This window comes from Bufo bufo, chromosome 6, assembly GCF_905171765.1.
Source record: "Bufo bufo chromosome 6, aBufBuf1.1, whole genome shotgun sequence".
In the NCBI taxonomy this organism is placed as follows: Eukaryota; Metazoa; Chordata; class Amphibia; order Anura; family Bufonidae; genus Bufo; species Bufo bufo.
In genome coordinates this window covers 313,189,221-313,215,445 of record NC_053394.1, presented here as the reverse complement: position 1 = coordinate 313,215,445, position 26,225 = coordinate 313,189,221, and the positions used below count along the sequence as shown (strand labels likewise).

Here is a 26,225-nt window from a genome sequence, read left to right as displayed (position 1 = left end):
TTAAGGTGAGTTAAATTTATTTTATTTATTTTTTTAACCCCTCCAGCACTATTGTACTATGCATTCTGTATTCAGAATGCTGTTATTTTCCCTTATAACCATGTTATAAGGAAAAATAATACAATCTACACAACCCCGATCCCCAACCCGAACTTCTGTGAAGAAGTTCGGGTTTGGGTACCATCCATGCCAATTTTTCTCACGCGCGTGCAAAATGCATTACAATGTTTTGCACTCGCGCTGAAAAAACTTGCATTTTCCCGCAATGCACCCACCTCTTATCTGGGCCAAAAATATGACGCCCGTGTGAAAGAGGCCTAAGGCAAACCTGTGCAATATTCATGCTGTCTAATCAGCACCTTGATATGCCACACCTGTGAGGTGGAATAGATTATCTTGGCAAAGGAGACGTGCTTAAAGCCTCTTTCACACTAAAGTATTTTTTTTCCGTTTTATGGGCCGTTTTTTCCGTTCCGTATACGGAACCATTAATTTCGATGGGTCCGCAAAATAAACGGAATGTACTCCGTATGCATTCCGTTTCCGTGTTTCCGTTCGGTGCAAAGATAGAACATGTCCTATATTTGGCCGCAAATCACGTTCCGTGGCTCCCTTAAAGTCAAAGGGTCCGCAAAAAAAAATGAATGCATACGGAAATGCATCCGTATGTCTTCCGTGTCCGTTCCGTTTTTTGAAAATGTTATGCCCAGCCCAATTTTTTCTATGTAATTACTGTATACTGTATATGCCATACGGAAAAACGGAACCGAAACGGAAACACAACGGAAACAAAAAAACTGAACAACGGATCCGTGAAAAACGGACTGCAAAACACTGAAATAGCCATACAGTAGTGTGAAAGAGGCCTAACTTGTTAACCCTTTTGGTGTTCCACAAGAATTAAAGAAAAATAAAGATGAAATTTCAAAATTTCACTTTTTTGGCAGATTTTGCATTTTAATCCATTTTTTTTCTATAACACATTGAGGGTTAACAGCCAAACAAAACTCAATATTTATTACCCTGGTTCTGCGGTTTACAGAAACATCCCACATGTGGAGATAAACTGATGTAAGGGCACACGGCAGGGCACAGAAGAAAAGGAATGCCATATGGTTTTTGGAAGGCAGATTTTGCTGGACTGGTTTTCAGATGCCATGTCCCATTTTAAGCCCCCCCTGATGCAGCCTTACAGTAGAAACACCCAAAAAGTGACCCTATTTTGGAAACTAGGGGATAAGCTGCCAGTTTTATTGGTACTATTTTGGGGTACATATGATTTTTAATTGCTCTATATTATGTTTTTTGTTAGGCAAGGTAACCAAAAAATGCCTGTTTTGGCACCGTTTTTATTTTTTACAACATTCATCTGACAGGGTAGATCATGTGATATTTTTATAGTGCAGGTTGTTACAGACACAATTATATCAAATATGTCTACTTTCTTTGTTTCAGTTTTACATAATAAAGCATTTTTGAAAAAAAAAAGTATGTTTTTCTGTCTCCATTTTCTGAAAGCCATATCTTTTTATTTTTCTGCCGATCGTCTTGTGCAGGGGCTCGTTTTCTGCAGGAAGAGTTGACAATTTTATTGGTACCATTTTTATTACACTTTATGGGGCAAGGGGACCAAAAAAGTGGTTAGGTTATGTGACATTTTTATAGAGCAGATCGTTACCAACTTGGCAATACCTAATATGTATACTTTTTCTTATTTATTTAAGTTTTACACAATAATAGCATTTTTTAAACCTAAAAAAATTTGTTTTAGTGTATCCATAGCTTTTTTTATTTTTTGAGCGATTTTCTTATGTAGGGGCTCATTTTTGGCGGGATGAGGTGACAGTTTTATTGATATGATTTTGTGGGACATAAGCCTTTTTTATCGCTTGGAGTTGCAATTTTTGTGATGTAAGGTGACAAAAAATGGCTTTTTTGGCACTGTTTTTATTTTATTTTTTTCACAGTGTTCATCTGAGGGGTTAGGTCATGTGATATTTTTATAGAGCTGGTTGTTACAAATGCAGCAATACCTAATATGTCTACTTTTTTTTATTTATTTCACTTTAGCACAATAATAGCAGTTTTGAAGCAAAAATAAAATCATATTTTAGTGTCTCCATTGTCTGAGAGTGACAGTTTTTTTATTTTTTGACCGATTGTCTTAGTTAGGGTCTCATTTTTTGCGGGATGAGGTGACGGTTATAGCTTTTTTTATACTTTTTTTTTTTTTTTTTTTTTTTTTACAGTGTTTACCTGAGGGGTTAGGTAATGTGATATTTTTATAGAGCTGGTTGTTACGGATGCGGAGATACCTAATATGTATACTTTCTTTTGCATTTATTTCATTTTAACACAATAATAACATATTTGGCACAAAAAAAATTACCGTATGTTTCAGTGTCTCATGTTCTGAGAGCTATCGTTTTGGTTTTTTTTTGAGCGATTTTCTTATATAGGGGCTCATTTTTTGCGGGATGAGGTGACAGTTTTATTGGTATGATTTTGTGGGACATGCGCCTTTTTGATCGCTTGGTGTTTTGGACACCGTTTTTATTTTATTTATTTTATGGTGTTTATTGGATGGGGTGGATCATGTAATATATTTATAGAGCCGGTCGTTACGTACGCGCCGATGCCTAATATGTGTGTTTTTTCTTTTTCTTTTTTTTATTTATTATAGAAACAGTGGAAAAGGGTCATTTTTCTTTTTTCACTTTTTTTATTAAAAAACAATTTTTTTTCTGACTTTAACTTTTGCAAGGCATTTGGCAGCTTCTGCACGGCAGCGGGCTGACTTCTCACACATCGGGTCCCCGCCGGCAAACCCCTTCTATGCGCCGGCATTGGTGTTTTCACCGATGACGGCGCATACAGCAGGGGTCCAGCTAACGGGAACAGCCGTTCCCTGGCAGCTGATTGGGCGGGCGCAGCCCCTGCACCCGCCCGATCAGTGCGCCGTAATAGTACTGCGCTGGGCGGCGAGTCACGCCCCGCTGCACTGTACTATTACGGTGCTGGTCGGGTAGGGGTTAATCTCAAAAGATAACACCATGTGTATTTAAATATCGTCTGCCCGCGATGAGGGACAATTTTTGGAAGCTTTGGAATATGAAAAAGCATAACACGTGCCGTTACATGCATTTATTCATAGCTATGTATGTCAGTGTCACTCAGACATGATTTACTACTGCTGTCATTGTGTTCGAGAGCTTAGGGAAGGGGGAGTGAAAAATCCAAAATTCGTCCAACACTGAACTTTTGAAAATTTCAGCTAACCTTAACCAAACCGAATTGCGACCGGTTCACTCATCTCTAGTACTATTGTGTGCCTTAGATTCTACTGAGAGAGACTTTAGCAAGATGGAGGGACATAATTTCCATTCTCTCCTAAATACATACCTCGCTATTTGGGAGAGAATTGCACTGTGAACAGATAGAACAGTGTTTTCCTATAGTTAGATGTACTACAACTTCCATTTTGTATTTCCGCCATATGTGTACAGCGCTGGGAGTGAAGGGGTTAAGGGGCTTGTACAGAATTTGAAAAACATGAACTTTTGCTTGTAAAAACATTGCCTCACCTGTCAGCAGGTTGTGTGTGGTACTGCAGCTCGGCTCCATTTACTACAGCTTATCTGGAATGTCGGAGACAATTCATGGGCAGGCTTTTTTTTCTAATCTTCTAGAACCCCTTTAAATTACAGCATCCATCATATGCCTCAGTAACCATAACCTAGTGAACGCTATGACTCCAGCAGCCTCCACCATAAGAAAATGCACATGCTTGTGAAAAAGTTAGGGTTTCTATGTGCTGATTGGACAAGTGGTCCCATTACTGGCTCCATAACACCTTTACAAGAACCGTGGCTCCTCCAGGGCATGGTTGATTCCACGTCCACGTGGTGGCTGTTACATGTGATGTCACCAGATCTAAGGTAAGTGACTTATAACTGCTATATACATGAATATGGTTTCTGTTAGGCCTCATGCTCACATTATGGGTCTGTACAACCTCTAAGGGCTGTAATGTCACATTCGTAATCAGTGACGTAACTAGAAGCGACCCCCTCCTTCCATGCAATCTTCAACCCCCCCACTCCTGTGACTAGTCAAGATAGCTCTCGCAGACCAGGCCCGGCAGCCGCTCCGTCCATTTCCTACACATATTGTAAGTCATGTCACTGTGTATAATGTATAATACTGCTGAGGGGGGTCTGACAATAAAATCCTTCAGTCCTCCTCCCGAGCAAGCCCATTCTGGGTTTGGGCCCTGTAGCAGCCGCTTCCACTATAGCTATGCCCCTGTTCATACAGAGTACATACAGCTTCAGGGTCCATTCACACGTCCGTAGTGTATTGCGGATCCGCAATACACTCGGCCGGCACCCCCCCATAGAACTGCCTATTCTTGTCCGCAATTGCGGACAAGAATAGGACATGTTCTATTTTTTTGCGGAGCCGCGGCCCGGAAGTTCGGGGCTGCGCTCCGGAAATGCGGATGCGGAAAGCACATAGTGTGCACTCCGCATCCATTCCTGCCCCATTGAGAATGAATCGGTCCGCACCCGTTCCCGATACTGCGGAACGGATGCGGACCCATTTGCGGACGTATGAATGGACCCTCATAGTGTGGACTGTTTGTGGTCTGTAGTCATCATTGGGTGTGCTCCAGGTCATCAGTACTATTTGTGATTCAAATGCTATAGGTTAAAGATGTGTCCTATATAAATGGGCTGGGCGTAAGGAATTGGATACTCTGGCCCAGATTTACTAATCCTGTAGATGGCGTAAGCTTAGCCAGGCTGCCTAGTCCGGCACCAGGTTTATCACAGGGGCTCAGGCTGGATGATAGATCTGGTGTAGGGATAGACACTTTTTTCTAACTCCATACCAACTATGGGTTGCTTGCCATACACAAAAAAATTTACATCAGAATTGTGGCGTGAGTTTGGCCCAAAATGCTCCACTCTCTTGTTAAACACTGTAGAAACCTTAGATGTGCCGATTTGCACCACTCTTAATTAATCTGGGCCTCTGTCTCTGAATTAGGATTTAGACGTTTCACTGTAATTTGCATAAGGAATAGGTCAGATTTATTAATCTAAGGGCTTGTTCACACGGCAGGTTTTGTGCGCAGAATCCTCCTCCCATTGTCTTTCTAAAGGCATCCATGTTGCCATTCATACAGCCATAGATTTTTCTCCCACTCAGACTGAAGATCACATCCAGAGTGGACATCTTTGTGGCTTCTACAGTCGTGGCCAAAAGTTTTGAGAATGACACAAATATCAGTTTTCACAAAGTTTGCTGCTAAACTGCTTTTAGATCTTTGTTTCAGTTGTTTCTGTGATGTAGTGAAATATAATTACACGCACTTCATACGTTTCAAAGGCTTTTATCGACAATTACATGACATTTATGCAAAGAGTCAGTATTTGCAGTGTTGGCCCTTCTTTTTCAGGACCTCTGCAATTCGACTGGGCATGCTCTCAATCAACTTCTGGGCCAATTCCTGACTGATAGCAACCCATTCTTTCATAATCACTTCTTGGAGTTTGTCAGAATTAGTGGGTTTTTGTTTGTCCACCCGCCTCTTGAGGATTGACCACAAGTTCTCAATGGGATTAAGATCTGGGGAGTTTCCAGGCCATGGACCCAAAATGTCAACGTTTTGGTCCCCGAGCCACTTAGTTATCACTTTTGCCTTATGGCACGGTGCTCCATCGTGCTGGAAAATGCATTGTTCTTCACCAAGCTGTTGTTGGATTGTTGGAAGAAGTTGCTGTTGGAGGGTGTTTTGGTACCATTCTTTATTCATGGCTGTGTTTTTGGGCAAAATTGTGAGTGAGCCCACTCCCTTGGATGAGAAGCCACCCCACACATGAATGGTCTCAGGATGCTTTACTGTTGGCATGACACAGGACTGATGGTAGCGCTCACCTTTTCTTCTCCGGACAAGCCTTTTTCCAGATGCCCCAAACAATCGGAAAGAGGCTTCATTGGAGAATATGACTTTGCCCCAGTCCCCAGCAGTCCATTCACCATACTTTCTGCAGAAGATCAATCTGTCCCTGATGTTTTTTTTGGGAGAGAAGTGGCTTCTTTGCTGCCCATCTTGACACCAGGCCATCTTCCAAAAGTCTTCGCCTCACTGTGCGTGCAGATGCGCTCACACCTGCCTGCTGCCATTCCTGAGCAAGCTCTGCACTGGTGGCACTCTGATCCCGCAGCTGAATCCTCTTTAGGAGACGATCCTGGCGCTTGCTGGACTTTCTTGGACGCCCTGAAGCCTTCTTAACAAGAATTTAACCTCTTTCCTTGAAGTTCTTGATGATCCTATAAATTGTTGATTGAGGTGCAATCTTAGTAGCCACAATATCCTTGCCTGTGAAGCCATTTTATGCAACGCAATGATGGCTGCACGCGTTTCTTTGCAAGTCACCATGGTTAACAATGGAAGAACAATGATTTCAAGCATCACCCTCCTTTTAACATGTCAAGTCTGCCATTTTAACCCAATCAGCCTGACATAATAATCTCCAGCCTTGTGCTCGTCAACATTCTCACCTGAGTTAACAAGACGATAACTGAAATGATCTCAGCAGGTCCTTTAATGACAGCAATGAAATGCAGTGGAAAGTTTTTTTTGGGATTAAGTTAATTTTCAAGGCAAAGAAGGACTATGCAATTCATGTGATCACTCTTCATAACATTCTGGAGTATATGCAAATTGCTATTATAAAAACTTAAGCAGCAACTTTTCCAATTTCCAATATTTATGTAATTCTCAAAACTTTTGGCCACGACTGTATATGCAGTTTATCCCTACTGAATGGTTGTACTTATGTAGTTTCATCCGAGTACAAATTTGTGGCAGAAATTCTTGGATTTATGCCATAAAATTTATGCAGGGGCAAACTGGCCATAGACCCTACAGGGAAATTTCCTAGTGGGCCGATGCTCAAGGCCTCCTCATGGACACCAGCCAGGTACATAATGATCTGATGCTCTGTGTTAATGCTAGGAGCTTCAGGTACTTCTGCATCTGACCAAAGGCCGCAGGGGCCCTCCTGAACTGTATTACCGTCCTCAGGACAGTGATACAGCTGAATACTGGGGTGAGGGCGGCAGTACTTTGTGCTGCACTATGGTATTTGCTTCTGCTGGGGCGGTACTTTGTGCTGCACTATAGTATTGCTAGCCTACTTGTGTTGCCTCACCTTCTGTCCGTTTGGACCCACCAACAACATGGGGCCACTTTTTTATATTTTCCAGGGCTACTTTAAGTTCCCAGTCCGCCCCTGATTTCATGGCAAATACGGATTATTCTGATGGATATTTTCTTTGTGAACATATCCTATAAAAACTGCCTTTGTTGCCCATAGCAAACCCATCACATTTCATTTTCCAGTGCAGTGACACTGGTTGCTTTTTTTTTATTTTATTTTATAAAGTTTCACCAATCTCACCCAAATATTTTTTATCTTTGGAGTCACTGATGTCCCTTCTCAGAGCTGGCAGGTGTGCTATAGCTATGCATGAGAATAATAAACGCTGCTTTTTTTTTATTATTTCTACCTGTATCTGAGGAGATACACTCCTGACAGAGGTTTTCTGTGCTTTTCCCAACTCTGTTTGCTGCTCCCCATATTAATCAATTTTATGGTCATGTCCTAACTGCCCTACGTCACCGTTCTATTCACTTGACAGCTGAAGCCACCTAGTGGTCACAGTTGGGAACACCCGAAGAAACACTTCAGCAACAGTTTTTATGTATTTCTGGATATTTTTCCCTCACATTTTGGTGCATAGCAAGCATAATAACCCAGAAAACGAATACAGCCCATAACTGCTTGCCATGACAACTTCATTAAGCGTGTTCAGTTTCAGTAGGGTGAACATTGAACAATCTGCTCTGTGGTCTGCCAGCAACAAACATGGCTCCTCGTTACTGGAGCCTATTGTGCCATAAACAATCATGGCTCCTTGTGTATCATCCCTAACCTTCCTCTAATTGGCTGCAGTCCGGAGCACGTGATGCGAAAGGGGGCGTGGCTACTTGTCAGTCGCCTTGGTGTATTGAACTGGGAAGTGAGTGACATTTCTGTCTGGAATTTGGGTAAGGGGGCGAAGTCACGTGTGTCTTGTGTGCGGGCTGCTTCTCTAGTCCAGCCTCAGCCATTTTCTGCTGCCTTCAGTCTGTAAATGATGACATTATTCTTGCAGTGCTGGATTTTTCTTCTCTCCTGGGGGCTTTTTGGGCGAATTCCCTAGCTGGTCCTGCGGAGGGAATCATACTTATCTGATGTCTGGGGGGTTCTAACGCCTCCCTGAACAGAACTATACACCTAATCCCACCCAGTCCCCTTAATGCCCCTACAAAGTAGTTATTCCCCCTTTATGCCACCCCACCACACAGTAGTTATGCCCACATTGTGCCCCCCCCCCACTATATACCGGTATATGTGATTAAGAAACGGTGATATGGCGATATCGCTGTTTCTTATTTCTTAATTACCGCTGTATTTTTTTGACGTCACGCCCGTTTCTGCCATGAGGCAGGGGGGAGACAGCTTGCCGCAGGGCATAGGAGCCTCAGGCTCCCGTCCCTGATGGTCTGCCCCATAGGCCTAAAACCTATGTAGTAGTAGAAGAGTTTAGGTGGTCGCGATGACATCATCATGACCACCTGCCCCGGGAAGCAGCAACTCAGGCCCTGTGGACTGAAGAAAACTGTGGCCTGCATCCAGTGGCATAGCTAGAAATGACTGTGGCCCCACAGCAAATTTTAAAATGGGACCCCCCTCCCCCAATATATTTTTTGCAACCCCTTGCTTTCATGCCGCCCCCATTCCTGTGGCTAGTAAAGATCGCTCTCTCAGACCAGGCCCGGCAGCTGTTCTGTCCGTCTATACTGCCACTGTATATACAGTCAGGTCCACTGACCTGTCCCATTACTTCTGGTCCCGTAACAAGTGGGAGGCACATATGCAAACTGTTGTAATTCCTGCACCGTTCCCCTGATTTGGATGTAAATACCCTCAAATTAAAGCTGACAGTCTGCAGTTAAAGCACATCTTGTTCGTTTTATTTCAAATCCATTGTGTATAGAGCCAAAAATGTTAGAATTGTGTCGATATCCCAATATTTATGGACCTGACTGTAATTTCATTGTGTAATACTGTTGAGTGGGCCCTGACAAAATATTTAAGTCCTCTTCATCCTGGATGGGCCCCAAAGCAGCCGCTTCCCCTGCTTCCCCTATAGCTTCGCCCCTGCCTACATCGCAGACACACACAGGTGAGTATAATGTTTTTTTTAAACACATAAAATCTGAAATTTTCCTCCACTTTGCTGGTATTGTACAACCCTGCGGATTTGCCACACGAAAATCTGCAACGGCAATTCCGCAGATAATCAGTCATGTATGAACCCAGCTTAAGCGCAAAGGCAACGCCCCCATTGCACCCAGAGGCTCATTTGCATGTATTAAAACATAATTTTTCTCAGCAATTTGGGCACATATGAACATGGGACCAACACAGGTGCCTTCAGCTGCCAAGTGCACATGTGACAGGTCAGCCAGTGTCATAGGTACAAAGCACATCTTTAGGCTCCATTCACACGTCCGCAAATGGGTCCGCATCCGTTGCGCAATTTTGCGGAACGGGTGCGGACCCATTCATTTTCTATGGGGATGGAATGGATGCGGACAGCACACAGTGTGCTATCCGCATTTGCGGAGCGCAGCCCTGATCTTCGGGTCCGCAGCTCCACAAAAGATAGAATATGTCCTATTCTTGTCCGCAGCTGCGGACAAGAATAGGCATTTCTATAGGGGTGCCGGGCGGGTGTGTTGCGGATCTGCAATTTGTGGGTCCGCAACACACCACGGACGTGTGAATGGAGCCTTAAGGTGTACACATGACGTTAGACGGATGCCATGGAGTGCTATCTGTTACCATAGGGTTCCTCTGTATAATAAAACTGATCTGTTAGGCTACATGCACACGACCGTATGTGTTTTGCGGTAGGCAAAAAAAGCGGATCCATTGTAATAATGCCTAAAACGAACAAAAATAGGACATGTTCTATTTTTTTTATTTGCGGGGCTACGGAACGGACATACAGATGTGATGTGAACAGCACATGGTGTGCTGTCTGCATTTTTTGCGGACCCATTGAAATGAATGGGTCCGCATCCTATCCGCAAAAAAAAAAAAGAACGGACACGGAAACAAAATGCGTTTGTGTGCATGTAGTCTTAATGTATACTTTTTTGCTGGCTTCTGCATTGTGGAAAAACGTAGTGCACTTTGCTTTTGCATCCTTTTTTCCGAACGTATATGTTAAACTTAGGACAAAAATGTAATGTGAACAGCCCCTGAGGCTACTTTCACATTAGCGTTTTTAATTCCGCTTTTGAGTTCCGTCATAGGATCTCAATAGCGGGAGAAAACGCTTCTGGAAATGCGATGTGGTGCAGAGCAAGACGTCTGTTGTGTCAGAGAAAACAGATCCGTCCCCATTGACTTACATTGTGTGCCAGGACGTATCCGTTTTCTCTGACACAATAGAAAACGGATCTGTCCCCCATTCACTTTCATGGCTATAGAAGACATAATATAACCGGATCCGTTCATGACGGATGCATGCAGTTGTACTATGGTAACGGAAGCGTTTTTGCAGATCCATGACGGATCCGCAAAAAACGCTAATGTGAAAGTAGCCTGAGAGGAGTTTTTCCAACAAGCAGTGGGTGTCACCTGTTCAGAGGATAGCTGGGGTCTGAACTGAGGGTCCCAGAGAGCACGTGCATGGAAATGAATGATTTTTTTTTCAGGATTTGGGATCTCTCAGATACATCACTATGACTAAGGCCTCTTTCACACGACCGTATGGCTTTTTCAGTGTTTTGTGGTCCGTTTTTCACGGATTCGTTGTTCCGTTTTTTGGTTTCCGTTGGGTTTCTGGTCCGTTTTTTCGGTTTCGTTTTTCCATATGGCATATACAGTAATTACATAGAAAAAATTGGGCTGGGCATAACATTTTTAATAGATGGTTCTGCAAAAATGGAACGGATACGGAAGACATACGGATGCATTTCCGTATTTTTTGCGGAACCATTGAAATGAATGGTTCCGTATACGGGCCGCAAAAAACAGCCCATAAATCGAAAAAAAACCTGCCCTGTGAAAGAGGCCTAAGGGCTCGTTCACACAAACGTTTTTTGCGTTCCGTATGCGGGCCGTTTTTTGAGTTCCGTATACGGTACCATTCATTTCAATGGTTCCGCAAAAAAAACTGAATGTACTCCGTATGCATTCCGTTTTTCCGTTCCGTTCAAAGATAGAACATGTCCTATTTTTGCCCGCAAATCACATTCCGTGACTCCATTCAAGTCAATGGGTCCGCAAAAAAACGAAACACACAGAATGTACTCCGTATGTCTTCCGTATACGTTCCGTTTTTGCGGAACCATCTATTGAAAATTGTATGCCGAGCCCAATTTTTTCTATGTAATTACTGTATACTGTATATGCCATGCGGAAAAACGGAATGGAACCGGAAACACTACTGAAAAAAAAACCGGATCCGTTAAAAACGGCACGCAAAACACTGAAAAAGCCATACGGTCGTGTGAGCGAGCCCTAACCCTCACGTTTTGCTATTTAGGACCATGTATTTCTTCATTATTTCTGTGGGGACCTGTGTCAGCATCCTTCTGCTCCTCCTATGGAACGGTAGGAGAGTAAATCAATGGATGTCTGAGCTGAAACGCCGGTGGAGTTTCAATGCTTTGTCCAGGGAGAAACGCAGAAAGAACTTGGATCAGGACACTCGTGATGCTCAGGAGATACAGGAGAAAATCCTTCTGGAATCCTTGGACAAGCATCGAAACACAGAGTATGGACTCAAGTACAGCTTCAGAGACGTAGAGGGTAAGTGCAGTCCTGACCCCAAGATATAACAGCAGATGACTGGACCGGCATTTGCCATGTTGAGGATCTCAATACCGCAATTAAACAGATCAGTTTTGATTTTGCACATCAGGATGCATCTCTTCCGTTAGGATGCGGTTGTGTGAAATCAAAACGGAAAAAAAACAGATTAATTAAATACATTGAAAGTCAATGGGTGACGGATCCGTTTTTTTAAGCTCCTAAAAAACTGACCTGTCATCATTGACTTACATTGTTTTCAGTGCCGGATCCGTTTTTTTCAGTTTTTATGATCGGACACAAAACCGCACAAATTGGAATGCTGCCGGAACAGAAGACATCCTTATACATCCTGAACGGATCTCTTTCCATTCAGAATGCATGGGGACAAAACGGAAATGTCTTTTTCTGGTATTGAGATCCTCTGATGAATCTCAATACCGGAAAACAACAACGCAAGTGTGAGAATAGCCTAAATCTGATTGTTCTGGGCCTGACATTCCAGGGAACACTGCAGCTTGAGAAAAGTCTTCTTTGGAGACCAGCTTAAATTTTACTAGAGAAGTGACTGGCATGGGCCTGGGCTGGCTCCTACATTCAGAATAGATTTCAGAGTGGAACAACTCCTGCCTGGAGGGTTGATCCTGCTGGTTAAATGCTTGTGAAAATCGGTTGCAGCGTTCTCAAGGCAAAAAGGCTTTTACACCTTTATCTCAATTACAGTTTCAGTGAGGGGTGGGGCTAGCCCCTCAGTGCACCTCATCATCTCCTCTTTACAGTGCTGGCCCCACCCTTCTGCGTACTGAAGCCCTCATTGGCATAAATGGTAATTTACTTTTTTTTTTCTTGGGAACCTTGTAACCAATTTTCACAAAACAGGAATCATTTTAATTAACAGGATCAACCCTGTCAGGCAGTGTGCCTGGTTTTATAGGGTGGATCCTGGTGGCAGGTGCTCTTTATCACTACAGACTTCAGATCTTGTGTTTTCACCTCCTGTGCTGTGGGGCTGTATAGGAAAATGGCATTTTTTTCTTTTTATGGGCTTATTGTCAGTTAAAACATGTAATGATCCCCTGGGGATGGGTTATTAAAGGGGTATTCCCATCTGGGATCACTAGGCTATGCCATCACTGTCAGATAGGTACGGGTCCCATGTCTGGGACCCACTCCAATCTCCAGAACAGGACCCCCAAAGTGATCAAAGGGCAGCCGTACATGCGTGGCCACCCTCCGTTCACTATGTGCTGGCTCGGCTATTTCTGGCAGTCCAATAGTGGTGAATGGAGACATTGGCACAGTACGCTCTCCTTTAACTGCTATGGGACTTCAAGAAATAGCCGAGCACACTGGCTTGACTGTTTTTCAAACTCCCGTAGCAATGTATGGAGAGCATGCTTTGCCTGCGTGGTGCGCTGTCCTTCACTTCAGGGGCCCTGTTTTCTAGATAGCAGAAGGTCCCAGAGGTGGGACCATACCTTTCAGACATTGATGGCTTATTCTAGTGATATGCCAACAATGTCCCAGATGGGCCAACCGCTTTAAAAGAGTTCTCTGCTTTTCCTATATTTAGGTCATCAATATAGGAAAAGTGGAGAACCCCTTTAAGGAGGATGATTATCTCTGCAACAGTTGAATGAAGCTCTGCCTGAAAAAAAAAAGAAGGATTTCTGACCTGCAGTAGCTGCAGCAGGCGGTTCAGGCACCCTTCTTCAAGATGAGGGAGAGGGGGACATAATGAATGTTACAGTATGTATAAAGCTTAGGAGGAGGAGGATGAAGTAAGCCCAGTGAGGACGAGCAGCGGGAATAGTCTAGTTTGGAATATAGTTTCAGAGACTACTAAAACATGAATGGTCTACCGCTGACTCTTAAGAAAGTTGCAACTGACGGCACTAAGAAAAGTAGGTAATGTTTGTGGCTTACTGGCTTTTCTTTTTTTTTTTTTTTCTTTGCTTGGAAATTGCTTCTCGTGTCCATTAGTTTCCATTCACACGTTCGTATGTGTTTTGCGGATCCGCAAAACACGGACACCAGCAATGTGCGTTCCGCATTTTGCGGACCACACATCGCCGACACTCGCATAGAAAATGCCTTTTCTCGTCCGCGGACAAGAATAGGACATGTTCTATTCTTTTGCGGAACAGAAGTGTGGATCCGCAAATGCGGATGCGGACAGCACATTCCGGCCCTATTGAAAATGAATGGGTCCGCACCTGTTCCGCAAAATTGCGGACGTGTGAATGGAGCCTTAAGCCGCCCACACATGTTAAAACCTGGCTGCAATTTCATCCCTGCAGATGTGTCCTCATTTCAGAAGAAACATCCTCTGACTCGGCATAACGACTACACAGACTATTTACAGCGCACATCACAGGGAGAAGAAAACATTCTGGTGCAGGGAAGACCCTCTGTCCTAGCGGCAACTGCAGGGACTTCTGGGAACCAGACCGTCGTCCCCATCAGTAATGAGAGTGCAACTGAGCGCTTCATTCAGGTACTTCCTGTCTCCTCATGCACACCACAGTTTCCGTGTGCAGTCTGCATTTTTTTGTGTGGACTCACTGGCTTCAATAGGTCTATGGTCTGCATTTTGCGGACATATTATGTCTTTCTAAAGAATGAACATACGGATGCAGAAAGCGCGTGAATTATCCATTTGCTTTCCACATCTGTATGTCCCTTACACAAGATGACAGAACATTCCTATACTTGGGTGCAAAATGCAGACCACGGACCCACTGAAGTGAAAAAATGCTGATGCAATACGGACAGTATCTGCAATTTGCGGACGGCATAATACATGTGGTCGTGTGCATGAGGCCATGTACAGTATGTTATGTGGAGTGATTGTATGTGTGAGCAATTCAATAGTTGTATTGTTCTCAGTAATAAAAACCAAATAATAGGGTTCATATGTGATACCTTTTAGGGTGCACCTGCTGCATAAATAATCCACCATGTAAACTGACCCGTGGTGTGGCTTTCCTCTGCAGATCATACCCTTTGCAACTCAGAGGGTGAAACCCGCAGCACAATCTATGACAAATTTGCATGCAACGCATGCAGATTTCACTGCGGATTTTGATGTGAATACGCAGAAATTCCGCTGCGTTTGGCCATACCCTTAAAGGGGTTGTTTAAGTTAAAATTGTATTATGTGCATTTCGTGTAGGGCCAATAAAATCATACAGTAAGTGGCTTCAACTGCACCAGTCCTCCGATTCAGTGCTACTCCATCATTTGAGGTATTGTGGTCCTGTATACTGCTGAAGCCAGTTAGTGTCCCCAGCAGACGATTTCGTGCTGGTATGCACTTTGTCTGGTCTGACACATAGCAGCAGAAGGGGATTAGGTACCGTAGTGCCAGTCATGTACCTTGGAATTAAATAGTTTCTGCTAGCCATTGAACAGCATCATAGAGCGCAATAACACCTTTTTCTGCTGGTTATAACATGGCAGATAGCTCTTTACTTAGGGAGCATTCACACGACCGTGTTTTTCTTCCGCGTCCGTTCCGCAACTTTTGCGGACAATGCACGGAGCCATTCATTTCTATGGGTCCGCGAAAATTGCGGAATGCCTTTTATTCTCATCCGTGTGCTGTCCGTTCCGTGTGTCCGTTCCTTTTATTTTAGAACATGTCCTATACTTGGCCGCAAATTGCGGTCCGTGGCCCCATAGAAAGTCATTGGGTCCGTGAAAAATTGATAGCACACGGAAATGCATCCGTATGTCATCCGTTTTTTGAGGACCCCTGGACTGAAAACATTCTAGGAAACCCCATTTCCTGCCGACTTCCGTGCTCATGGAGTGTCCCCATCACCATGGGAACTCCTCCATACTAGAATGTACTGTCGGATTTGAGAATTACGTTGAAATCGCAATGCGATTAATATAACTTAAAGTAATCGCATTGCGATTTCAACTTAAAGCTGTGTTTCTAATGGGTCCGCTTGCTAGAATTAACGAAGTTAACGAATATGGAATATAGCAGTGCTAAGTTGAAATCGCAATGCGATTACTTCAAGTTATATTAATCGCATTGCGATTTTAACTTAGCACTGCTATATTCCATATTCGTTAACTTCCTTAATTCTAGCAAGCTGACCCAAGTTGAAATCGCAATGCGATTAATATAACTTTGAAGTAATCGCATTGCGATTTCAACTTACACCTGGTTTACTTTGGTTGGCTTGGTAGAATTAGCGAAGATGAGGAATGGACATTTAAATTTGTCAATTTTAACCCTTCCGTTTTTTTTGCGGACCGTGAAAAACGGATGACACACGGAAGCACCACGTCCGTATTATACGGACTTACGGAACGGAAACGGAAAGCTAACTGAAGACATACGGAACACACGGATCCGTGATTTGCGGACCGCAAAACCAACACGGTCGTGTGAATGCTCCCTTATGGAGAGATTCAGTTACAGAATGTTTTTAATAAACTTGCATTTAAAGGGGTTTTCTCACTTCACCAAATGGCATTTATCTTGTAGACATCGTTAATACAAGGCACTTACTAATGTATTGTGATTGTCCATATTGCCTCCTGTGCTGGCTTGATTCAGTTTTCCATCACACTATGCACTGCTTGTATCCAGGGGTTACGGAAACCTCTGCAAACCACGCAAATATGAGGAGGCCAGGGTGGGAGCTGCTGTGCATGTGTGCCTGCGTGTGCAGTCACATTCCTGGTGGCATTAGAGGCAGAGCTTGTTAAGAGCTCATTTGCATCTCTTTCTCATGTATGGCCTATAAGTCTTCTTATTCTGATTAAGGCGCTCTCTCCCCAAGGAGAGATAGTACCCCCCAAATCCTGACCAGTTAAAGGGTTTCTGTCACCTGAAAAATGGGTATTAAGTTGGCTGATATAAGCGATGTGCTAATGTCAGCTGAACATAACTATATTAGTGCCATCTCACTGCGTGCCGCCGTTATTGAGAAAAACAAACTTTTATAATATGCTAATTAGACTCTAGGAGCAGGGGGGGCGTTGCCCCTGCTCCTAGAGGCTCTGTTCTCCCACCTCTGGACACGCCCTGCTACACTAGATTGACAGGGCCAGGCAGCGTTCACCTCCTCCTGCCGGCCCTGTGCGCTGGGGAGATCTCACGCCATTCATTATTTGGCGCAGGCGCAGTGAGGAAGCTGGCAGCCGGCGAGCGCCCTTCACTCACTGCACCGTATACTGAACGGGACGGCGCAGGCGCGAGATTTACACTGCAGACAGGGCCGGAGGTAGGAGACCAACGCTGCCTGGCCCTGTCAATCTAGTGTAGCAGGGCGTGTCCAGAGGTGGGAGAACAGAGCCTCTAGGAGCAGGGGCAACGCCCCCCCCCCTTCTCCTAGAGGCTCATTAGGATATTATAAAAGTTAGTTTTTCTCAATAACAGTGGCACGCAGTGAGATGGCACTAACATAGTTATGTTCAGCTGACATTAGCACATCGCTTATATCAGCCAGCTTAATACCCGTTTTTCAGGTGACCGAAACCCTTTAAGCCAGTACTCTCTGCTCTGCACTGATGAGGGGCAATCACCCCGAAACAGCTGTCTGCAGATGAGATGCTGGCTTATTTATTATCCAAGTCAAGTCTCGAGGCCTATCTAAAGGGTGGAACACTGACTTAAAGGATAGCTGCCTTACACCTGGTGGCATTAAAGGCAGAGCTTGTTAAGAGCTCATTTGTATCCCTTTCTTCAAAGGAGACAATATGGACAATCACAATACATTAGTAAGTGCCTTGTATTAATGTTTTTCTACAAGATAAATGCTATTTCCTGAAGTGAGACAACCCCTTTAAGCAGTGGACTTTACAGAGTAATGTGCTGGCAGCAGGACAGCGGAGAACATACCCATTGAAGGAGGTTTTCCCCAGAACAGATATGAGTAGGTGCTGATAAGTAAAGTTCACTAGCTGCAGTGGATGTATATAGCCAGGGCCACCTTCTGTTACATGCAGGTCTCCTCTTCTATATTGTGTAGCTACTCTTGGTGTCTGTTCCATATCAGCTCTCCTTATAACAAACCCACTTTGAGAGACAATAGACGCTATAAGTCCCCACAGTGAATTCCTAAACTAAAGGGCCCTTTACACTGCCCGATTCTCGGCCAGGTCATCGCTAACAAGCATTCAGAGGAACGCTTGTTAGCGATTATCTGGAGATGTAAAGGTGCAGCTGGTTACCTGATGAACGAGCGAAACCCTCGTTCATCGGATAATCGCATCAGTTATGCGGTCACAAAAAGCGTTTTAATGCGGCAGCCGATCGTGCTGTGTACACAGCGTCTGCTGCCAGCAAACGATGAGTCTGTATGGGGAAGAGCGATGGTATTAGCGATCACTCCTCCCCATACTGTGGAGGAGATTACTACATGTAATGGCAATGGTCTCTTTCACTGTCAAGCAGGCACTTATCGAGAAGCAACGCTTCCTTCCTGACAATCGCCTGCAAAATTGGCCCGTTTAAAAAGGCTTCAAGGAAGCACCATGAACATGTCCGCTGCCTGTTGGAGGATGTAGTGGGGATCTGCTGTATTTCATTTTACATAGTCAGTGCTTTTTTCATATCTTTTCTAAACTTCTGGTCCCTATTCTAGGGAGAAGCTGTGTATCTGGAAGTCATTAACAAGGCTTTCCCTGGAGCTTTGGAAAAAGTGTTCAAGTTCACATTTCCACCTAGTATCCACCACTCTGATGCTGGGATTCCCATTATTCCATATCCATCAACCTTATCAGCACATTTTATGAAGGACCTCTACTCTCCTGCAGTACCAGTCCATCCCACCATGTCTTATCATGAGATACTTTACACTCAGCTTCTCTTCTCTCTCAGGGACCCGGACCTAAGTATGCTTGAGACTCATTTTTTTTGGTTCCTTCGCTATGTTTTCTCCACCTGCGAGGATTGCTGGGAGTCTCTAGTTGCTGATATTCAGAAAGGACGCCTCAGTTCAGAATGTAAGGTCCCTCTAGAAACCAGAAAGCAAATAGAAGACATGCTAGTCCCAGATGCATCACGAGCTGCAGAACTGCACTCTCAGTTCCAGAAGGGGTTTCATGGTATTGTGAAGAGGTTGTGGCCCAAGTTACAGGTGATTCTGGCCGTGGAAAGTGGAGGCAGTGACTTGGATCGACAGGTTCTTCAGGACAGTGCGTGCCAGGGGATTCCACTTTACTCTCCCACATATTGTGCAGCAGAAGGTATGGACTTAATTTTCAATAGGTTCCTCTCATCCACTGTAATGTATTTGTTGCAGTCTCCATTCAGTATATGTAAGTTAACTGGGTATTTATGGCTTATTGCATAGATATGTCATAACACTTTGAGATGGGAATACCCCTTTAGTAAGCTAGTTTCATATCTGTGGTAGAGAACAGCCTGCCGGATCTCTCCAGATCCGGCATTGCCAGATACTAGAACCTTCCTACATGACCCCATTGACTATAATGGGGTCCGGAACAGATCCAGCTGCTACCTGGAAAATATGCAGAGAATCCGCTGGACAAAAACACCCATCGGTTTTTGTCCATCCGATTCCTGGCATTGTCTGCTGGCCGGAACACCCAGCCGCAGGTGTAAAACTAGCCTTTTCTGTTTAATCTGTGTCTCTTTCTTCTTTCTTTTAATAATAATTCTGCCGTGTCGCTGTTCCATTTTCTTTTCCAGGTCTCTGTGGAGTAAATCTTTGGCCGATGGATGAAATCCCTCAGTATGTTCTGTGCCCCCGATCTGTATTTTTTGAGTTCATACCTGTGGACATGAGTGAGCAGGAGCAGCCATCTACATTGTGTATACAAGACGTCAGTGCAGACAAAGCCTATGAGTTGGTTATAACGAACAGAGATGGACTTTACAGGTCAGTAAGTGTGTTTTAAAGCCTTGTTTAAAGGAGCTAAGTTGGATTATGACCCATGCCAATAAATGTGTATGTGACGATATGGAGCACATCGGATGACCTGCAGAGCGTCTTTGATATGCGCGTTTAGCGCGCGTTTTTGACGCGCCTTTTTGACGAGCGTTTTTTGCAATAGTAAACGCGCGTTTGACGCGCGTTTGTGTGATTGACTGCAGTGTCCTATGGCCACAAACGCGCGTCAAAACGCCCCAAAGAAGCTCAAGAACTTGTTTGAGCGTAGGGCGTTTTTCAGCGCGTTCAAACGCGCTGTAAAACGCTCAAGTGAGAACCAGGGCCATAGGGAAGCATTGGTTTTCATGTGTTGAGCGTTTTACAGCGCGTTTGAACGCGCTGTAAAACGCTCAAGTGTGAACCCAGCCTTAAGGACTTTCCAGCACTTAGATCAGTCTTTCTGCTTAGCTTCTCCTTCTCACAGACCCTGGATGTTATTTTTTACTACAGTTAGCCCATACAGAGTGAGGCATGTACAAAGCCATTAAAGATGATTTTCAGACTGGAAACCCCTTTTTGGAATGAGAACCTGTTGGTGATCAGCTGATCTCCACAGGTCGTGCAGTTAAAACTTTTGCCAAAGGGTGGCGCAGGTGGGGCACAGGGGAAATGTGGCATTATTTTCCAGCCATTCAAATGTGAATGATTATTTAAAACCTGTTTGGGAATAGTCCTAGATTGGGAGTCGCTGTTTGCAGCAGCTCTCAACGCTGGCAGAAAATATGTTCATATGTGCCAATAGAGTTATGGACAGAGGTTGTCCTAATGGGCCAACCACTTTAAAGATGTTTTCCGGGCTACAGATATTGAGGACTTAAGTCTCAGGATAGGTCATGATTAGCAGACTGGTGGGGGTCCGACTTCCGGCACCTCTGTTGATCATCTGTTTGAAGAGGCTGCAGGGCTTGTGTCAGTAGTGCATCTTCGTCAATGTTTATATGCACGCCGTCTCCATTGTAGCGGTGGTGCAGTGTAATTATATTTTTCTCCCTCATTCATTTGAATAGGACGAACAGCTGTAATTACACTGCATCGCTGCTACAGTCTAGACACCATGCAGTAAATATTGAAGAGAATATAGTGCTCGCTTGACCACCACTGCGCCAGACCCCCGCCAGTCTGATATTGCTGACCGATTTTGATCATAGATCAAAACATGGTCACGGCAGCATCTCCGGTTCCATCTTTATTTCTTGTACTTAAAAAGAATGTGTACACAACAGCAGCAACATTTCGGCTACATGGTAGCCTTTTTCAAGCTAATAACAAGTGACTCTAACAATCTATATATAGTGAATATGGTCCCTCCCCAAATGGTAGGAGACCAATCCAATGGGTGTCACAACCCCCAAACACACCTGCATATAATCAGGCTAACCAATCCCTCATGTAACCTCCCATAGTAATAATCAAATACATTAAAAGACACCTGTGTCTACCTTTAAAAAGAGGCGATGGCTCATCCTGGTGTCCACATGGAGAGAACCAGGCTGCAGACTGGCGTTCCTCTCTCCCAACTGCGCATGTCTAACAGCTCATCACTGTGTGCACCGCTCACGTCATGCTGCATCATCGCATAGCGATCATGTGAACATCACATGATCGCATTCCAACTACCGCCCATTTTCTCCGATGCAAACGGCTGTCAAGGATCTTCATTACTATGGAAATACGCCTCTATGGGCGGCATGGATACAACAGGGCTTACTTTGTATAGGGGCACAATCCGATAGATAAGCTCAATCATGGGACTGTCACCCACATATTTAGGCATACATGATGTATCAAAGATGTCATATACAGTGGATATAAAAAGTCTACACACCCCTATTAAAATGTCAGGTTTCTGTGATGTAAAAAAATGAGACACAGAGAAATCATTTTAGAACTTTTTTCCACCTTTAATGTGACCTATAAACTATACAACTCAATTGAAAAACAAATTGAAATCTTTTAGGTAGAGGGAAGAAAAAATATAAAAATAAAATAAAATGGTTGCATAAGTGTGCACACCCTTAAACTAATACTTTGTTGAAACCAGGGCTGTGGAGTCGGTAGATAAATGTTCCGACTCCGACTCCTCAGTTTTATGTACTTCCGACTCCCCGACTCCGACTCCTCTGTATTAATATGCGAATGTATTTTATACATTCCTTGAGGGAAAGAAACGCAACCTACCACAGGACTACTGGCTGGGAAGCTGCTTTCTCCTTTGTGTGCTGATCTTCTGCTGAAGATAGGGCAGTGGGAGGATCCAGGAAGGGGCATTTATTCTAAAACATGATTTTCCTAGGAGAATCCCATAGTCATGTTTAAAGTTTAAGCTAACAATCGGAGTTTACAAGTTTTTATAGCCTTAGCTAAATGACAGCAGTTTTTCCAATGGTTTACAGCTTCAGTCTTGAACTATTGGCCCTCCATTCCCTTCACTTATACAAGTGTCTCACTCTCTAGTCCTGCAAAAAACATATTTTTTTAATCCCTTATCAGTGAGAGGCTAGGTTACACATGGAAGCTGCGTTCCCTGTAAAAGCAGAACACAACACTATGGAAAGTATAAGTATTGCAGCTCCTAATTGTGCGTTGCGTGCCATATAGTGAAGCACATGAAAAGCATGCTTCTTCACGGTCACTTAACGTGTTCGTTTTGCGGTTACGTGAGGCACTGCATGCATTGGTCTTTATTCTTACAGCAGAGAAGTCATTAATTATAACTTTTTGTGAATTGGGACATTTAAACTTGCTTCTTTTTTTTTTTATTCCAATCTAAATTTAGTAGGAGTAGGAGTCGGTGCATTGTTTGCCGACTCCGACTCCAGGTACCCAAAATTTCCCCCGACTCCGACTCCACAGCCCTGGTTGAAGCATCTTTTGATTTTATTACAGCACTCCGTCTTTTTGGGTATCAGTCTATCAGCATGGCACATTTTGACTTGGCAAGATTTGCCCACTCTTCTTTGCAAAAACACTCCAAATCTGTCAGATTGCGAGGGCATCTCCTGTGCACAGCCCTCTTCAGATCACTCCACAGATTTTCAATGGGATTCAGGTCTGGGCTCTGGCTGGGCCATTCCAAAACTTTAATCTTCTTCTGGTGAAGCCATTCCTTTGTTGATTTGGATTTATGCTTTGGGTCGTTGTCATGCTGAAAGATGAAGTTCCTCTTCGTGTTCAGCTTTCTAGCAGAAGCCTGAATGTTTTGTGCCAATATTGACTGGTATTTGGAACTGTTCATAATTCCCTTTAGCTTAACGAAGGCCCCAGTTCCAGCTGAAGAAAAACAGCCCCAAAGCATGATGCTGCCACCACCATGCTTCACTGTGTTTTTTCACCAAACATCTTTTGGAATTATGGCCAAAAAGTTCAACCTTGGTTTCATCAGACAATAACATCTTTTCCCACATGCTTTTGGGAGACTTCAGATGTGTTTTTGCAAAATGTAGCCTGGCTTGGATGTTTTTCTTCGTAAGAAAAGGCTTTCGTCTTGCCACTCTACCCCATAGCCCAGACATATGAAGAATACGGGAGATTGTTGTCACATGTACCTCACAGCCAGTACTTGCCAGATATTCCTGCAGCTCCTTTAATGTTGCTGTAGGCCTCTTGGTAGCCTCCCAGACCAGTTTTCTTCTCGTCTTTAATCAATTTTGGAGGGACGTCCAGTTCTTGGTAATGTCACTGTTGTGACATATTTTCTCCACTTGATGATGACTTTCTTCACTGTGTTCCATGGTAAATCTAATGCCTTGGAAATACTTTTGTACCCTTCCCCTGACTGATACCTTTTAACAATGAGATCCCTCTGATGCTTTGGAAGCTCTCTGTGGACCATGGCTTTTGCTGTGGGATGCGACTAAGAAAATTTCAGGAAAGACCAACTAGAGCAGCTGAACTTTATTTGGGCTTAATCAGAGGCACTTTAAATGATGGCAGGTGTCTTCCCTCCACCTAAAAGATTTCAGTTTGTTTTTCAATTGAATTGTACAGTTTATAGGTCACATTAAAGGTGGAAAAAGTTCTGAAATGATTTATCTTTGTCTCATTTTATTACATCACAGAAACCTGACATTTTAACAGGGGTGTGTAAACTTTTTATATCCACTGTATATGTATATATTCTTCCTACCGCCTATATATTTGTCAGCAGGATCCGGATATCTCCATGGGTCACCAGATGTCATACACCATCTATACATAGTGATATAATGAAAAAAGTGCCATATTAAAAACAGAATAAAATCATCATGTATATTCTATACTGAATCGGACACATAAGATAAAGTATAACTTTATATCATTCAATACCACTCACATTGAATTCAATGTTAAGGCCAAAGGGTTGTAGTGACTTTAAAATGAAAAACCATTTTAACTCCTTTTTCCTAAGGATGCGTCCTCTATCGCCTCCTCTTCTCAAAATCCCCATTGAGTCAATCACACAGAATCTCAGTTGGCTGACAGAGTGACCCCACTCCACAAAGTGTTTCGCCACCGGTTTATCCACCGTTTTCTTATGGATTGTGCTCTTATGTTTGTTTATCTGTAAAGAATAAATCAAGGCAACTGGACTTACTGTAGATTTCTTGAAAACGTTTCACTCGTTCTTCCAACGAGCTTTCTCAATTCTGAGTGACTGTGCAAGAATTCTCTGGGAATAAATATGTAACTGAATCAACATCTGGTAATTATACCCAGCATAGGGTCAGAGGTCATTATACCCAGCATGGGGTCAAAAGTGTTGATTCCATTATCCTAATTGGAGTCAGTAGGTGATAATGACCTCCCAGAAAAAGGCGTCAAGACAGCATTGTATGTGGCAGACAATAGATGTCTAACCCCCCCCCCCCCTCCCCGCCTCTATTCAAGCTTAGCTTTTCCATTTTTACGTAGATGGCCTTCTTCACACCTCGTTTGTACCAATCGGCTTCCTAATCCAAAACACATACTTGACTGTGTTCAAAGGTGTGACCTGTTTCTTTTAGATGTAAGTACACGGCTGAATCTTGACCAGAGGTTTTGGCTCTTCTATGCTGAGCCATACGCTGATGTAGTTGTTGTTTTGTTTTGCCGATATACAGTTCTGAGCATTCCTCATTGCACTGGACTGCGTACACAATGTTGTCCATCTTGTGTTTAGGCGTTGGGTCTTTTGGGTGAACCAGTTGTTGCCTCAGTGTGTTGCTGGGTTTAAAGCAGACAGGGATGTGATGTTTATTAAAAATCCTTTTGAGTTTCTCAGACACCCCAGCTACATATGGGATAACCATATTCTTGCGTCTGTCATGCTTCTCGCCCTCACTGGTATTCTTTGTGCTCTTTCTTCTCCTTCCTTCTGTTTTGACAAAGGCCCAATCTCTTATGTTTTATTGATCCTCTCCCTAACTTCCATGGTTGTCTCACCAATATAGATAAGGCTACATGGGCACTGTACATATATACCACGTCCCTAGATCGACACATGTAGAAATCCCTGATGGCATATTTCTTTCCACTGTATGGATGGACAAAAGTGTCTCATTTTAGCATATTACCGCAATTACAACATCCAAGGCAAGGAAAGTTACCCTTTTTCCTCTGTGCTAAATACCTCTGTCTCTCACTACCTATATCTCCTGTGTCGGTCTTAACCAACTTGTCCCTCAAATTCGCATTTCTCTTATAGGTCATCAGTGGTGGATAACTGAATTCATGTATTGTGGGGAGACCCCCATGTAAAATATGCCATTCCTTCCTCAATATACGGGCTATGTCCCCACTATGGTTACCAAAGGTGGATATAAAAGGAATCCGATCCATATTTTTATTAGTCGGTGTACTGTGTAGCGTGGTCTATCCTGGTCTAGCGTGGATATCCTCTTCTAGCAAATTTGTAACACATCTCATCTACCCTACCCTGAAATCTGTCGTCATCTGAAACCACTCTTCTCTCCAGTAACAATTGGCTCCAGGGGAGTGAGTCGAGCATGCGTCGTGCATGATTACTGTCATGTCTGAACAGATTGTGTCTATCAGTAGGCTTTTGATATAGGTCAGTCTTGATCTTCCCTTCCTCCACATATATATTCCTGACGTCCAAGAACTGCAACTCCTCTTGTGACGCGGATATCGTAAATTGAAGACCCGGCATTCCCCTATTTAGATGTTGATGAAAGTCATCTAGTTTATCTTTAGTACCCCTCCAAATCATAAAAATGTGTCGATGTAACGCCACCAACACAGAACTCCCTCCATAAAAGTGGATGCAAACACCAGCCTGTTCGCAACATCAGCCATGAAGATGTTAGCGTAGGTGGGGGCCACATTGGACCCCATGGCCACACCCTGTTCTTTCTGGTAAAAGGTGTCACCAAAGAGAAAATAA

General features: G+C 43.7%; 1 protein-coding gene across 1 annotated transcript in view; it reads left to right on the top strand.

The window, feature by feature from the left end:
* Nucleotides 1-8,049: 8,049 nt before the first annotated feature.
* The window catches only part of GHDC (GH3 domain containing), a 60,800-nt gene continuing 42,624 nt past the window's right edge, over nt 8,050-26,225 (top strand). The window contains exons 1-5 of the mRNA XM_040436837.1: nt 8,050-8,122; nt 11,680-11,945; nt 14,246-14,442; nt 18,554-19,157; nt 19,624-19,813. Of these exons, the coding sequence (XP_040292771.1) occupies nt 11,684-11,945; nt 14,246-14,442; nt 18,554-19,157; nt 19,624-19,813 (1,253 nt within the window). The 5' untranslated portion in view covers nt 8,050-8,122; nt 11,680-11,683. The remainder of the gene's footprint in view (nt 8,123-11,679; nt 11,946-14,245; nt 14,443-18,553; nt 19,158-19,623; nt 19,814-26,225) is intronic.